Source organism: Apteryx mantelli, chromosome 7 (genome assembly GCF_036417845.1).
Source record: "Apteryx mantelli isolate bAptMan1 chromosome 7, bAptMan1.hap1, whole genome shotgun sequence".
Classification (NCBI taxonomy): Eukaryota; Metazoa; Chordata; class Aves; order Apterygiformes; family Apterygidae; genus Apteryx; species Apteryx mantelli.
This window is the reverse complement of record NC_089984.1, coordinates 34,190,404-34,207,190: the sequence shown is the minus strand read 5'-3', so window position 1 is coordinate 34,207,190 and position 16,787 is coordinate 34,190,404. Positions and strand designations below refer to the sequence as shown.

General features: G+C 38.2%; 1 protein-coding gene across 4 annotated transcripts in view; it reads left to right on the top strand.

The window, feature by feature from the left end:
* Positions 1-16,787, top strand: part of GPAM (glycerol-3-phosphate acyltransferase, mitochondrial) — a 33,254-nt gene that overhangs the window by 409 nt on the left and 16,058 nt on the right. For 3 of the 4 annotated variants that reach the window (XM_067300240.1, XM_067300241.1, XM_067300239.1), the window contains exons 1-11: positions 659-683; positions 817-947; positions 2,964-3,086; positions 6,203-6,276; positions 9,635-9,748; positions 10,552-10,701; positions 11,595-11,691; positions 12,812-12,948; positions 13,746-13,845; positions 14,578-14,790; positions 15,142-15,255. In XM_067300240.1, coding sequence (XP_067156341.1) covers positions 846-947; positions 2,964-3,086; positions 6,203-6,276; positions 9,635-9,748; positions 10,552-10,701; positions 11,595-11,691; positions 12,812-12,948; positions 13,746-13,845; positions 14,578-14,790; positions 15,142-15,255 — 1,224 coding nt within the window. In that variant the 5' untranslated portion in view covers positions 659-683; positions 817-845. Of the gene's footprint in view, positions 1-658; positions 684-816; positions 948-2,963; positions 3,087-6,202; positions 6,277-9,634; positions 9,749-10,551; positions 10,702-11,594; positions 11,692-12,811; positions 12,949-13,745; positions 13,846-14,577; positions 14,791-15,141; positions 15,256-16,787 lie in introns of those variants that run through there. The other variant, XM_067300243.1, reaches the window with a different exon arrangement.

Sequence of the window (16,787 nt, the reverse complement as noted above, 5' to 3'; positions counted from 1 at the left end):
GGAACTTTGTAGATGGAGATGTTACAGGAGAGTATTGCGGCTATGTGTTGTGGTAGGTGGGGAGGAGTGTAAGTAAAATAAAATACTGGACTAAAAATTTAGGCCTTGCTCTTGCAAATATTAACATACAGGATGGGAACAGCCTTATTGCTGAAAGGGTTATAGCACTGGGGCCATAAAATATAGTTTCATTGCAGTAACAGATCAAAGAGGCAGTATTGGCACTTCACTTTTTCTAGATTAAAATGCCAGGATTCCTTTTCCATAGAGCTGCAGAGCAAAGTGGTTTAACATGTAAACTTCTACAGATGTGCCATATAGTGCTAAGTTCTTCTGGTATATTTGGCCTACCTTCCTTTCTGTTTGACTGAGGGAGAATTATTGTGTTTAGTATATGAACTGTAAAACTTCAATTTAAAAATAATTACGCAAGTTTAGACTTCTCTACTGCTTTTTAATCTACAATGTCACTTCAGTCAGCCGCGTGTTCAGAATTAGGCATGCTTTTGTGCAGCGCATCCTTTCCTCCAAAAAGTTTGAAAACCGGTTTGTCTACAGTGAGATCAGACACATGAAATCTTCTGTGAGATAGGATTGGGAGAGAATACTAAAGAAAAGTTTCACAAACGATAGGTGCCCTTGAGAGGGGAATGATGAAAGAGTGAGGTCATGTAATGCAAGAGGTGAGTAAACTTTTGGAAGTGGCTGAAATATGTATCCTTTTGGCTGAATAGTTTAAACCATATATGGTTTACACACATGCACACACACACACATATATATATTATATATATTATTTATTTATTTATCTTGCAGCTTCTGGTCTTCAATTCAAGTTGTGTGTCATGGATGAAACTGCTTTGTCCCTTGGCACAATAGATGTTTCTTACTTGTCCGCCTCCACGGAGTGCAGTATCGGCAGATGTAAGCATTCCAGTGAAGAATGGGTAAGTAAGAATTTTGATTGCAGCTGGCCATGTTTGTCTTATTTTTCTTTCAAGTTGAAGATGATCTTTATTTATTTATTTATTTATACTGTGAAGACTCGAGATAAGGCACTGTATCTCTTTTATGCTTGATATAGTTTTCTTTTTAATATAACTTGAAGTGTGAGGAGAAACCAACCAGTGTTGTGCCTAAGACTAATGTTGCTAGAAAGGAAAAACCCTCATATCAAACCCTATTAGTAGTCCTATAGTGTCCTGGTATGATGTTATTAATCATTTTATATGGCAGTAAATGATCAAAGTTCCATTCTGCAATAGATTAAAGTCAAACAGAAATGTGCTTGCTGTCCTGAAGGATGTGGTTGTTTAAAAAGCTCGGGTGACAAGGAGCGTGAGGCTGAAGGTGGGTGGTCATGTAACCATTATAGGTGGAGCTATTCATGCAATGCAGGAGGCAGAGAAAATTTGGTGGATGTAGAAAAGGAGCTATTACCAGTCTGTGTCCTGTGCTGAGACTCAGGATCCGAAGGAGACAAAAGAGTCAGTGACTAGAGAGGGTTGGGTGGAGCATGAGAAGCTGCATGGGGACTGGCCTTGCACTGGCTGGTTTTGAAGCCCAGATTGGGTGCAGAATTAGACGCTGCTCTGTAGAGGAGGAGTCGAACTTGATACAGAGGAAGAGTTGGAGACATGGTCAGAGTTGAGGGAAAGGACAGATGTCTTGGCAGCTGTGTCTCCTACCTGCCTCGACGTAGGAGCCATGAGACTGAGCAAGCTGCAGTAACCCAGAGGATTTGTGAAAGAAAGTGGGATAAAGGCAGGCAAGCAAAAAAGATAGATTGTGAGGAGAGTAGTAGTGAGTTTAGTCAGGGCCTGGAGGCAAGCAGGAGGAAGACGTTTTTGTTACAAAGGTGGTTAATGGGAAATTGGTGTTACTGACAGTGATAGAGAAGGGATTGGACCAGGCTTAGCACCTTGATGCTTATTTCACATGGAAGACTCTTTAGTCTTGAAATAGTTGCCAGTTCATGTTACTTGCCAAATCTGATACACGCACATTTCAGTTTTTAGTCATGTTCAGGATTGCACTTGACTTTGTGGTTGTTTCTGATTGGGCTGGCTTTCTAGCTGGGTATGTGATGATCTATATTTGTGTTTTTTAACTCTTATGTTGGTTTAAGGTACTGGTTCCATCCTATTTCTCCCTTAACTGTGCTATTTTAAACATATTTCAATTTATTTTGCCATCTCTTTTTTTTTTCCTGTGGCTTCCCTTCTGTTACAAACTTACAATGCAGGATTCAGAAAGTCTGAATCTAGTGGGCCAGATGATGCATTCTCAGGCAAGCAATAATTCAGTAGATTTTAATGGGAGCAATCCACATTTGTCTGGGTAAAACCTGTAGTTAGGAATATTTTCATTATGTCCTAGCAAAAAGAACGTTTTCTGTGAATGCAGTTACTTTTGATTTTCAGTTCAGTAACCTTTAAAAAGACAGCCTAACATTGGAGAAGGCATGGTGGTTCCTTTTTCATCCTTTTTGCATGAAACTGCTGAAACTGAGCTTGCAGAGTCAATGGAATTAATGTTTTTTGTACATTCATTTTTCTTGCAATTTTACAGGGCCTTGTCCAGTAAAAGCTTAAAACGCTTTGCTTATGTTACGAGAACCTTTACATTATTGAGCGCATAATTTACTGTTTGCTTCTTTCACTTTTCTCAGTTGTCAATTAATTTCCTTGCTGCTTTGTACTAGAGTTAATATTTCAAAATTTCATCCATCAGAAAATGCTGCAGTGCTTAGGATATATAAGTACAATGCAGTGATTTTGGTTTTATTTTTAAAATCACATCATCTGGAGGTTGTATAATTTTTTTTAGAAAAAATTTGGGGAAATATTAGTTTTAGGTAATTTGTTTTTATAGCATATGGCAGCTCCTCTAATTCAAAGTTTTCATATACTCAGTACAGCATATGTTTGTGGATATTTATGTGTCTGTCTTTTGTTTCGCAGGGAGAGTGTAACTCTAGGCCTACTCTCTTTCGATCAGCTACTTTAAAATGGAAAGAAACTCTGCTGAGCAGAAAAAGGCCATTTGTGGGACGATGTTGCTACGTATGCACTCCCCAGAGCCGGGTAAGAAGATTATGGCCTGGATTGTGTTTGATGATCATGCATAGCTGCAGTGTAATGAAGTTTCAGTAGTTTTCTTACTTTCAGAATTAAGGTCGCAATGTTCTTGCTTTGTAAAGGAACACAGTTTTTCTCTTTTGCTTATGGTTATATTTTCTTTGTCATGCGATGAAGGGATGGGACGGATACTGTGATGTTTTGTCTCCTGCTTTTCAGTGTGGACTTACTCCTTGCAGAAAACTCTCAGCTTTTCAGAATTAGCACTGTAAAATTTTATGAAAAATGCATCTGCTCTGCCAGATTAATAATTGGAATTTGGTGCTTATGAAAGTGTAAAGGCTTACCTTTAGGATGCTTAATTCTGCATCCACAGAATACGTACAGTTTTGAAAGTGAATAGTATGTTCCCCTTCAAACTTGAAGAGATCAGTTCCGTGCTTGAGAAGACAGCTTGGTTTTCTACACTCAGATAACTCCTGGCTTGTCTGGCCAACCTGATGAGAAGAAGCGCCAGTTATAATAATGAGGATATTTGTCTGCTGGGCACAGTGTCAAGATGGTTGCACTAGAGAGGTTGTGCAAAATGACTTTATAATTTCTTGGTTGTTTTTTTTTTTTTCCTGACTTTATTGAACTGCATTGGGCAGACTTTCCATAAGCTGCAGATGTAAAATGCTGATAAATGGCTTATTATAGTTTGCAACCAGTTCATTATGTAGTTCGACTATATGTGTACACAGGCTACCCCTTGCACTGAGCTCTATAATTGTCTGGACTAAAATGATAATTTTGTTGTTCCTTTGACCTAGGAAGAGTTATTAGTTCACTTTATTCTTATACCAGAATACAAAACTACAGCAGTGACACAGACATGGGACAGAAATGCAAACGAGCTGCGAAGGCTGTGTATGATATGGGCAACAAGACAATTAGATAAACTGAGACTACTTCTAACAGACATTTAAGTGTCCTCGCTTGTACAGAGGTGTGCAGGAAAATTTGCTTGAGCTTTTACAGGTTTGTAATTGCTGTGTTAGTAATTAGGCTGTTTCTCTCAAGTTGGGAATTATGCTGTAAGAAGAAAAATCCCATTCTGTATTTTGTCCATTTAAAAAGAAGATAATTACCTGTCCTAAGAAGGAAGATCCTGCATATAGGAAAGGGGCATAACCTCTTCCTCCCCCCCCCGCCCTTTACTGCCTCCTGCCACGAGGAGAAAATGCCATTCCCACAGCAGATCATAACAAACCAGATTCTTACGTTAGTCCTAGACTCTGGATGTTACACTTTTTTGAGCTGCCTCTTAGTTAACTCTGTTTTGGAGAAGAATGAATGAGTGAGACTGATTTCACGAGTGGCACCCTGCTGGTGCTGCAAGTGGGAAGTCTCACTTCTGCCTCTCCTGCTCCTTCCCGCTCTCCTGCGAGTGGGTGAAGCTCACTAACTAAGCAGAAAGCTACCTGCTTTTTTTTTCCCCCCCTCCTGTCTTAGTTTTCTGCCTGTTAACTGAGCTGAGTTTGCTCGTGGAGGGGTCTGATGCACGCTAGAGCTAGTGCACGCTAAGAGGTAGGGCCTTAGCGTTCAATCAGAACGGGCAGGATCCGCTGGTGGGAGCTGGGCTTCTCCCTGCCGGTGGCAGAGAACTGTTCCATGAGCTCACTTCGTCTCGCTGAGCCACATCCCCCGCCTGGCACAGGGTCAGGGAAGAGTTAAATAAGGAAGAGCTGAAGTGTGGCATCACACCTGGAGGATGAACTTCCTGTTAAAAGCCAGATTATAGCCAAGGTTGGAGCACTGGAGTAGACTCAAGTGTTCTGTGCTACTTTCTCAGCTTTGCTGCTGATTTTTTTGGGAAACCAAGAAACAAGTCATTTCATTTCTCTTTGCCTGAATGTTCTACCTAGCTTTGAGAATATTAACTGGTAATATTGTGTAGGTCTAAGAAATTAGCTTTACCTTCAAGTTCCCTCTTAATAGCCTGAAGCAGCAAGTTGTTGATTGTATGTACTACACAGATGGGCTTTAATGTGGGGGGAAGAGAGTGTTTGCTCCCACTGTGCTGCGTAGTTGCTACCTTATTTACAAATGGCGTAGAACATTTGTATGTTTGAATTTGTGGCAAATTGTATGTGCTAAAGGAAAATAAATACAAGCAAATTATACTCTTATCTGATTCGCACTGTAAAATCGGTAGTGTGGCTGTTCTGTAGATGCACTGTTACTGGTAACCATCGCGTCTTTAGCTCTACCTGTGCAACCGTTCATCCTTACTGTCCTCTGTGTTTGCCTTCCTTGGCATGCGCAATCCCAGTGGTTTTAGCTGTAATTCACTGTTGGCACTTTACCATTTTTATAATTAAATATTGTTTGGGCAGAAAGAGACTAACCTCTTGGTCAAGGTACTTGCTTGGAGTATGGGAGATTAAAGTTCAGGTCTGCTTGCCAAGGAATATTTGTTTATCCAAAGTGAAATGCTTCCAAACTAATCCCGGAACAGCTAATGGTCTGGTATGGGGAGTCTTTACCAGTAGAAGACTGGACTGAGTTTGTTGTTCAGGTAGAGTGGGAATATGAAGATATTTTGTCAAGTAAATGTAGATACCCTGACACTTTAGTTACCAACTGTTATAGAGTTAATAAATTTTATATTTCAGGGTTAATAATAATTAAATATTATTATAATATATGTACATTATATATAATATAAATTATATTATTATTATACAAATAAATAATAATAAATAAATTTGTATATTATAGGGTTAATAAATAAAGCCTAAGTCTGGCTTAATAAATTTCTGTCTCAAATATGACTTCTGTATTATAAAAAGTCCTAGCTTATGTTAATTTCAAATATAATGTTATAATAAAATATTCTGGTTTGAAGAATACAACCAAAATACAGGCCCCTTTCTTGTATGCAGTAAAGCCTGGAGAATGCAATAAAAGTGTTGGAACTGGGAACAGTGACTTTCTGAATTTTATCTTTATTTCAGAACAGTTTATACATACTTTATAAGCAAATTATGAACTTCCCTTATTATGTTGTTATGAATGTAGAGACATGACTATTCTTGTACCGAGAAAGCCTACCAATCTTTTTTTCCTTGATTTTACAGGACAATTTCTTCAATGCTAGTATTCCTTCTCTGGGCCTGCGTAATGTCATATATATCAATGAAACACATACGAGGTAACGTAGCAAGTCTTTCTTTTGCCTTTAAGATTCCGTGTGTTCTGATCTCATGGCAGGGAAATCTCCTGGATAGTCCAGACTGAGTGGATGTATTGCTGTCCTGAAATGCAGGGATTGATGCTGCCTTCAGAAAAGTAATATACCTGTAAACTCTGGCTGTGTATATTTTGGAGCTGGACAAAGTTCCTTGGGTTTATAAGCAAGGAGTGTAAGGGTCATACGGATTTCACAAAAAACAGAGCAGCCTTTCCCTTGTGGTGCAAATGGCAGCATCCGTCCGTCCTCGTATAGGGCTGAGAGGGGCTGTTTTGTCCCTTTGCTTAAGAATGACTTCAGGCTGCATTGGTATTTTACTGGGCAGATCTGGCTCTCAATTTAGGCTTTGATTGTTATCTCTAATAAAAATTTAATCTGAAAGTCACCTATTATTATTCTGTGTCTCCTGAGCCTCAGCGGCAGAGTGCAGCCCCTGAAAGATGGTGTATATGGCACAAAAATGATGATACATTTTCACACTATTTGAAATGAATTTTGTGTTCTGGGATGCAGATACTGGAAGCACACAAAAATCTTTCTTTATTTTGCTCCTTGAAAAGCTAATAGTGCTTGCTAAAGTTTTTAGAGTAATCATTAGCATAAGAAGGTTCTGCAGTGTTTGTTGTAGAGTCAGAGCAAACAAAGAGGGGCTGAAAGAAATGAGCCAAAGGGTCTGAACGGAAGAAAGGCAGTATTGTGCTGTGCTTGAGAGGGAGGAAGCTAATGTCAGAGGCTGTTCTGTCTTCAATTCTAATTCTTTCTTTTTTTTTTTTTATTTTAGAATTGAGCTAGTAGTTTAGACTACAGAAAAATAACTGAAATACTGTTTAATTTTAACTATTTTATTAGTTTTAAAAGGCTAGTCCTTGGATAGTTTTGAATGCTCGAGGTTTCTTAAATTAGAAATATAAGGGCAACAAAATATGGGTTAATGAATTATTCTGAAATAAAATGCCTTTAGCTCAGAATGTCATTATAGACAGAAAATTGACAATGTTAATGAAGTCCTGGGGTCCGATGGGGTTATGTAGTGACTGTTTCTTGGCCTCAGAAAGCAAAGGGGATTTTCTTTAACTGCTAGTGTGCAGTAGCTGTATTGAGAGATAATCGCAGCTTTTCTGAGCTGTGAATATTTCAGTTTTGTGATTGGTTGCAAGTTTCTGATCTAAATAATGTATCTTGACTGGGTCTATAGTCTGTTTTTTCTTTTGTCGTTACTTCATGATTAGAAAACATAGATTTTTCTAATTATTCTACATGTGTCTAAGCTGTAAAATGGATATAGAAACCTTTATACTCTGCCAGATCCCTTTAATAGTTGTATGCTATTGTGATGATATGTTCATAGTTACTAAAATATTTGTCAGAAAGAAGTATATAAACTTTGCTTTTTAGAAAAATCCATAAAGGTCTCAAACTCAGACTGGAAGGGGGAAATGGAAAAGCAAGTAAGCCTGCTTCCCTGACAGTATGGTTAGCAAAATTCTTTGGCCTCAGAGAGACAGTCTGATTTTTATGACTGTTATGTGCCTGACTGTATTGGTTTATGCATATATACTTACCTTAATTATAGTGGAAGAGGCCTATGCATTAGGTTGTTTGGCATTTTACAGTATAAAAGATTCTTGTAATCTTTTCTAGTTGGTTTTAACCCTTGTATAAAGATACTGAAACGTGGCAGGGAGGTTTAAAAACTGCCACTAGTAATTCAGGTGACAACTAATGTGAGCATTTTCATCTGTGGTTAGCTTTGGGACTCCCGCTGGGGCATCAGCAGTACATTGCTCTGACAGTCCTGAAAACAGAGATTTTCTGGAGAGGGATGGGGAAAAAAAAAGAAAAAAAGACAGACTTTGTATGTTTCTGTAGTTTCTTATGCTTCCCGGACTTTCCAGCATGTGTTCCCTTGTCTTCTCACTGCTCTGTCCGTGATGGCAGCACGTGGAGGTCACTTTCTCCATCGTTTGGACAGAGGAGAGAGAAGCCTCGGTTCTGTGAATCCGGCCCCAAACCTTGTCCCTGGCTACAGCAACCTATTCCCTTCTTTCTTGGGATAGTGGCCTCTAACAGCTTTCTCTTCCATGTTGATGAAGATCTTTCAGTAGTGAAGTTGCAAGCTTCAAATATTTCCAAGGATGCAAACTAATGAAAGAGCATTGCGTAATACTAAATCCTCAAATCCTAGGAATGGCCAGACCTTAATTTGCCCTTCCAGCTCTTAATTCCACCCTCTCTCATCAGCTCTGATTTACGAGCGTGTTGTCTCTAATTGCACAGTTCTGGGGCCCTTGCTCCAGGTCATGGCATGACTCCCGTTTGTGGCAGCTCGGGTGCTCCTGGCCTTGTGAGCGAGCTAGGAAACTGGGAGGAGAGGGGAAAAATGGCGAGTGTTTGCTGGAAGACTGGATTTTATCCCTTCTTCTGTTACATGCATCTTATTTTGAACAGTTTTCCTAACATCACATCATATCCACATATTGTGTGGATTTTTTGGTATGTGATTTAAGTGAGTGATTGTTTCTTTAGGAAGGAAAAATAGTAATTTGTGTAGAAAGAAAAGGGATGCATAAGAGAAGGATTCAGAGAATAGAGAGCAGGGTTAAGTAATTTAAAGGGGAGAGACTATGGCTGAATAAGTAGAGTCTTACTCAAATGCTTGAATATATAGAGAGCCTTAGTGATTATTTAGTGATTCTACTTGTTTTAAAGTTTTGCAAGGAGAAGGACTGAGGTACCTGGGACTAGGTGTTTAAGAAGACTAGAAAGGACAGAAAGATGACACAACGTGTATTTAATGACTGTGGCTAATGCAGATATATTTTCAGAAGTTCCTTTGGGATTTTACTGTATACGTACAATGTGAGCCACTTTCCAAATCGGTCTCAGTGTTTCTTTAAGAAGTTGTCAGACTTCTTAGCTGTGCATTTACGTTCCTCAGTGGAAAGTCACTGAATCACAACATGGGCACTACATAGACTCCTTCCTCCTCGTGGAGCTGCTGAATAGTCAGCTCCAGTAGACAAAAAAAGGTATCTGCTGTTTTATATCTGCTTCTTTATGATACAACTGATGCTTTAGGACCAGTGTCACCCTGAATCACAGTAATGCAGTCCTCAGTTGTCTCAGGTATTTTTTGATACAAAGCAGCTATTTCATCCATAACATTAGCATATTGACAATTTACTAGGAAATTCAGAAGGTTTTAGGCAGTTTTCTGAAAAACTCTACTTACTTTTACTTCTCAATTTTACATATTTTATAATTTTTTTCAGTGGGTTGTTTTGAGGGTCACACTAAAAAACTTTTCATGTTTTTGTAGGTACAGAGGGTGGCTTGCAAGACGGCTTTGTTATGTCCTTTTTGTGCAAGAGAGGGATGTTCATAAGGGTATGTTTGCCAAGAATCTGACAGAAAATGTGCTGAATAACAGCCGGTAAGATACTGCAAAATAAGCTCTTGTTTATGTATGACTGTTGCATATAATATGATTTAAGAATTTGGAAACACCAAATCTTGAAAACCAGATGATCATTAGTATTAGAAAATACAGTATCTTCAGGACAGCCCTTTAGAACTGTAGCTTGCAATTTCTGTTCAAATAATTAAATGAGGGGAGATTTGTAATTCTTAATCTCCAAATGAATAATGTATAGTGGGTGGACAGCAGACAGTACATGGAAAAATAAATTGCCATGTGCAGACTCTTCAAACCATTGTTTATCTAATTTATATAAATCATGGTCATAATAGGAAAGTAGCATTTCAGAGAAACTTAGTTCATGATGCACCAAGAGTGTGAGGCAAAACTGGAAAAAGGCAGTAGAATTTCTGTCTCAAATAAAGCATATTAAATGGCATGCTAAGCCCCATCAGGTATCAAGGTATCAGTTTTCCCTGGTCACAAAGAAATTCGACGACAGGCTCGCTCCTTGAGTCTAGTTTTGTCAGAGGCCATGCGCTGTCTGCATAAGCATTCCTGTCTCTTGTGGATTTTCTATATATCTGGATATTCTGTATGGTCAGCTTTGAGCATGTTCATCCATGCACCTATTTAGTCAGACTTGGAAGTTTGCTGAATTAAATACCATTGGATTACACAATATTTCAGTGTATATGTTTGCTTATGCCTGCAAGTTACTCCTGTAGTAATATATTGCTCTTTCGCAGGAGGAATTGTCTGTGTCTTTAACTGTTCTGTTGCAGAACTGTCTCATAAGTTTTGCTTTTTAATGCTAGAGTACAGAAGGCCATTGTAGATGAAGCTTCTGAACCCAGTGCTCCGGGTAGTTTTGCTCAGACGGATCCCAAAGCTATCAACAAGGTGAAGAAAAAAGCTAGGAAAATTCTCCAGGAAATGGTAGCGAATGTGTCACCTGCTTTGATCAGGTAATAAAAATGGCTCATCAGTATTGTCAGTGGGTAGAAGGACAAGCCAAGCTCTATGTTACACCAACAGAGCATTACCTTAGTCATAAATATCCCCTTTTTAATACTACCTAGTTATGATGGTTATTCTTCATTTACAGATGTAGCAGAAAGTTTTTGCTTGTAAACCTTACAATAAGAATAACTAACCCCCCCCCCCTTTTTTTTTTCCTCCTGAAGATAAGCTTAGTCCAATGAGCTGCTTGATAAATTACTGGGCCAATATTTCTACCCTTCGTTTCAGGCTGATTCTAGTAAGAACAGTTAACTGCAGCATCTTAGACTGTGAAAGATCTTTTTTCCGGTAGCCCATTGAATATTACAATCTGTAGTTATGCATATCTTAGAGGAAGTCTTATCTTCTACTTTGGTGTCTACCTTAACTACTATAGGTGAATTTGTCTCTGTCATGTGCTTAGTTCCCTCCGCTGATTTTTAGTGAAGCAAACCCTACCTCTTTTTGTGACCAAGTTACTTGTGATTGTTTTCACACAAGACCAAATGCTCACCATCACCTAACAAGTTTATCCCCTAGCTGAGTTAGTGTAATTGATCACAGAGTCTCCCTTATCTTTCCTCGTTTGTAGGAAAGTCTTTGCAGTTTGAACAGCCTTCACAGAGACTGACTCTAACAAGTTTTGTATCATAGCTTCAGCAGGCTAAGAGCCAAAATGTGGTCCCTAACCGTGGTTTAGTTGGTAGACAGGAACTTGTTAAATAATTTGATTCTACAGTAATTTGATTTGTTCGTAAAGTAATTAGATTCTATAGCTTTATCTTTAGTCATATAAGAGCAGTATAAAAGAAAGCAGCAATGAATGAAGTTCTTTGACTTATGTTTGTTCTTCCTTCAGGTTGACTGGTTGGGTGTTGCTGAAGTTGTTTAACAGCTTTTTCTGGAATATTCAGATCCACAGAGGTCAAATAGAAATGGTCAAAGCAGCAACAGAGGTAAGCAGGTTGGGGGAAGCTAGTAAGGCAGATTTCTAATGTAGTTTCTATTAATGTTTATAGCACTTCTAAAGAGTTCTGCTAAGTCTGTATAAATACCAGATTCTGGACCTATGTGTCTCATATCTGTGAAATACTATTCTTAATTAAATACCGTGCTCTTTGAGTTGTGTAACCTAAAATACTAAGTCCACTTCCAGTTTTGTCTTTGTTTTGGGATCAAATTTTAACTATAAGGTTGAATGATTATCTCACCTAACCTGCATCCAGTGTTATTTCTTTCTCTGTGCTGAGGCAGCCAGTAAGAAGTTAGTAGGTCTATTTAGGATTTTCAGAATCATTCTTACCTTAATTTGGAATAAAAATCTTTAAAAATTACACTTGTTTTCTTACTTGTTAGTAGTCTGCTGCCAATTCTTCAATATTTATTGAAAGTGATTAAAACAGCCCCTAAATTCTACCATTTTCTTTACACTCAAAGGAATTTGTAGTCAGAAACGCTTACCTAACCACAGCTTTAATCTTTTGTGCAGAGTTCACCTGAGAAAGATGCATTAGATAAGGATACCAATAGCAAACAAATAATTGCATTAATACTATATATCTACAGCACTGATTAACAAGAAACACTGCTGAGGGCAGATATGTGCAATACTTGATCGATAGATAGGGTCTAGAAGTAAAAAAAAAGAAATTGGTTTTTAATATTTTCTGTTACAGTGTGGGGGACCCCACTATTCATAGGTCCTTGTTGATTTGTGATAGAAAGAAATAGCAGCACTTTGGTGACACTGATGGTTTCGCTACATCCCCATAAATTGTTTGATGGTTGTCTTAGTGCTGTGAGTCTGAAGAAACTGTGAATATCAATCATTGCTTTCTCGTAACATCTACAGCTGAAAACTACTAGTCCATGAAAATTAAAAAGTACAGTTGACTAAAACGTTCTCATTGTCACAGATGAGTGAAAACCAAAAGTAAATAAACTGAAAGACAAAACTGGAAAATATCATCAGTTCTGATAATATGATGCTAGCAATCTCAATGATGGAGAAAAAGAATATTATTCCACATTTCTTATTAACTGCTCTATCCTTTTTTTCTTCTCTCCCCTCCATAGATGAATTTGCCTCTTATCTTCTTGCCTGTTCACAAATCTCACATTGACTATCTACTCCTCACGTTCATTCTTTTTTGCCATAACATCAAAGCACCCTACATTGCTGCAGGGAACAATCTCAACATCCCCATCTTCAGGTAAAGATAATAAATTAAGTGGAACCACTTCTTTGAAAAAAAGAAATGAGGGGGATCTTCAGGTGACCCATGTTGTTATAACTGCACAGTAGCTGATGGTGTGGTCCAGATATAAGATAAGCAGGATATTATAGGGTCGTTCTGTAGAATTCATTTGGTTCCTCTTACATGCTCACGGAGAGAGTATAACAAAATCCTTTTGAGAAATCCTGTCCTAACCTAAGCAGGATAAGGAATGACACTCCTTCCTTCTAGGAGACTCAAAGAAAGTGGGTAGGTGATTAAGGAAAGATGAGTATGTGGAAAAAAATGTTGTGAATGGACAATTTTTCTCCTTTATGAAGGGCTGACTATTGGTAGGCAACTGTAGTGCGTAAATAATGCTTTATGGGGAAAGTACCCCAATTTGGCCTGTGTTTAAATTATATTTCTGGTGGCTGAAGAACATCAGAAAGTGTTTTAGCTAATGCTTTGCCAGTGAATTAAAATCTGGCAATCACTGAGCTACTGGGTGTCGTGGCAGGCAACGAGGAAAGAAGGGGGATATCTTGACTTAGAGGGTAAAGTGGTCTATTAAGGTAGTGAAATGGAGAAAGTGTAGAAAAGCCTGTTGATTAAGATGAGTAATATTTGTGTGAATCACACCATGTGTGAATAGCATAATACATTTTATTTTGAGGGAATTTTAGTAATTCCAAACTTCAGCAATTTCACTTCCTGTTAGGAATTTTGTACTGGTTGTGTAGTGGTTTCCTGCAAATTAAAATTAATGAGTATAATTCTTCTTTATTATGTAGCACATTGATCCGCAAACTAGGAGGATTTTTCATTCGTCGAAAGTTGGATCAGAGTCCTGATGGTCGTAAGGACTTTCTGTACAGAGCTTTGCTCTATGTGGTACGTATTTCTTGCCTTTGTTTCCCTAGGTAGCGTTTCAGTTGGCTGACAGCGGGGAGAGACTGAGTTCCATCTGACTGGGGATGTTTTTTATTGATTTGAATTTGTCTGGGGGATCATGCTGCAAAAACAGGGTACATTTTTGTGTTATGTTTTGAATGTATAAAATAAATGAGAATTTAATGCCCAGCACCCTTGAGGATGAGAAGATTTTCACCTTGGGTAATCCTTATTAAAGCGGAATTAACAGCCTGTGAATTAATGTTAAACTTAAGTCTTGTTTTTCTGATTTCCTTTGCACTGGGGCATATCTACACTGGTTATATTAACTTAATGGAAGTGTCTCTGTTTATGATGTGCTGATGTAATCCTTTGTGCCATTCAGTACACCAGCTGTATTTGCGATGTGGAAGATAGGATGTACCGGGGAACCGAAAGAAGAGAGATTTGCAAATCAGCTAGATCAGCTGTTGTTAGAGATGCTGTTCTTGAATAAATGGCATTATACTGCTTGTATATTCATGCAAATTAAATTGCAGGCTGGTCTGGTTTTGTGTAAAGCATTGATTATTGTTTTTATTTTTATTTTCTGCAAGTATTCATGTCAACCCATGATCTTCCAGTGTTTTTAAGAGGAAGTGGTTGCTGATAAGAAGCAATATATTTCAAATATGAATTTGTCAGTATAATTAGATGTACATTTTTTTTCTTTTTCAATCTCTTTATATTCAGCACATAGAAGAATTGTTGAGACAGCAGCAGTTTTTAGAAATATTCTTGGAAGGCACGCGGTCTCGAAGTGGAAAGACATCCAGTGCTAGAGCAGGTCTTTTATCTGTGGTCGTGGATGCTCTCTTTTCAAATGCTACTCCCGACGTCCTAATTATACCTGTGGGAATCTCCTATGATCGCATAATTGAAGGTCACTATAACAGTGAACAGCTGGTAAGAGTAATTGAACAACTTGTTTTGCCTAGGGGATTTTCTGTTTATGTGCAGGAGAACATATTATATAGTTAATCTGTGTGCTAGTAGTCCTCCGTCACATGTACTTTGTGTTAGTGTTGAAGCATGTAGAACCATGAATCACAAAGCCTCTCTGAGAGGGAGTGACTAGGTGTGGGTGATATATTTCTAAATGCATTCAAATTATTATGTATGGGGAAAAGATGGTTCTCTAGATTTATTTGAAGCTGTGAGGTGTGTCAGACTTTATTGTCAGTCTGCTGTTGTTTGCATTTTAATTTTAAAAAAGCCTTTTAATTGCAAATTGAGAAAAACCACCATGTCTTCCAGGGGAAGCCTAAGAAGAATGAAAGCCTTTGGAGTATAGCTAGAGGAGTCTTCAGAATGCTGCGAAAGAATTATGGGTGTGTCAGAGTAGATTTTGCACAACCATTTTCCTTAAAAGTAAGTTTGATATTTTGAAGATTCTTTTGAAGGTTTGATGTTCTGAAGTTTCTGTAGTGAGACACCTTTATTTTGAAATTCTCATTGTGGGTTATCGTCATTAGCGTTATGTGCAGAAGTCTATTTCAGTGGAGCAAAAGTATACAGCTTCCCCATTCTGCTGAAGACATCAGGCTTGGGACATGTTTGCGATAAACTGAAATAGTCTTAACATTGATATTAAGGTTTATATTATTTTGCTGAGTTGTTTTTTGGTGTTTTTCTTAACAAACCATCTTTAAAACGATCCATGTACCGTGTAGTAATTCTTTAAGTTGTAGAGACATCTGGAGTCGAAGGAAAAGGAATAGTGTTCTTCAGTTTGAGTAATTGAATGGTTTATACTAGTGTAGGGGAAGAGCATTTTATCTCACTGGATTTTTTTTTTAATTTGCTAAGCAAATTAGTAACTATAAAAGTGTCATGGATCATACATCATCTATATGTAAAATCTTCATATGCCCTGAATGTCTTCGTTCATTATTAGTTTGCAACTATTACCTATACTAGTTCACCAAATAGTGTTCTGTAGGTTCTTGGGGAAGGGGGTAGTACAGCTAGCTCCCTTCACTATTAAATTTTCTCTGATCTCTTTGCAGAATCTGCCAGTGTTATACCTAATTTATCTGCATGTCACTAGTCTGTGTTCTGCTACTGTATTGCCTTATTTGTAATGTGACTTTAATAAGATTAACTACTGTAACATCCATCTACTAGAACATTATTCAAATTAATTAGGCATTCTTCTTTCTGCCCTACTTCTCTCAGAAGAGCAGTAGGTTGGAGAGCTTTGGAGAGATCAGTTACCACAGCATGAAATTATTGTGACTGTCTGCGCTGCATTATAATGAGTGTAGCTTGGAAAGATAGTAATTCACTTCCAAGTAAGGCGGCTTGGGTCACTTCCAGGCTATTCTTGGTGCAGAGTTAACAATTGGTCTTGGATCAGTATAAGGAAAAGAAGGTTATCTGCCCTCTTAATCTGGTGAAATGCTAGTCGCTCTGTGCCTTCCTAGCAACCTCTCTCGTGTCTCACTTGTATGTGAATTCATTCTTGTGCTCCAGAAAGGTATCAGCATGAGACAAATTGCTTAAGTATGCCGAAGTGCAACTCTATCATTTTTAAATTTACATAGTTATATTGCTGCAGGTTTTTTTTCTAAAATGAGTGAGTTCTTGGGGTTAATTTTGAGCATTAGCAGTTCTGTGAGTACAGAATTAGAAGCAGAAGAGAGAGTTGGCTGTGAAAGTCTTTCAAGCAGCTTTCCTGGGAGGGAAATGTATTCCTGACCAGCAGGCTAAGTGGCTCTGTAGTTTCCTACAGCAGTCTTCATAGGAACTGGAAGAACACAGCGTTCTGAAAATAGAATAATGCAAATGGTAACCTATAAGGAAAGACATTTTACTTCCGAGAAAGAACTCCAAGCATGTGGTATGCTGCCTGCTTCCTGGGTGCTTTAGCTTATAGCACTGTGCCGTGTCTTATAGCCAGA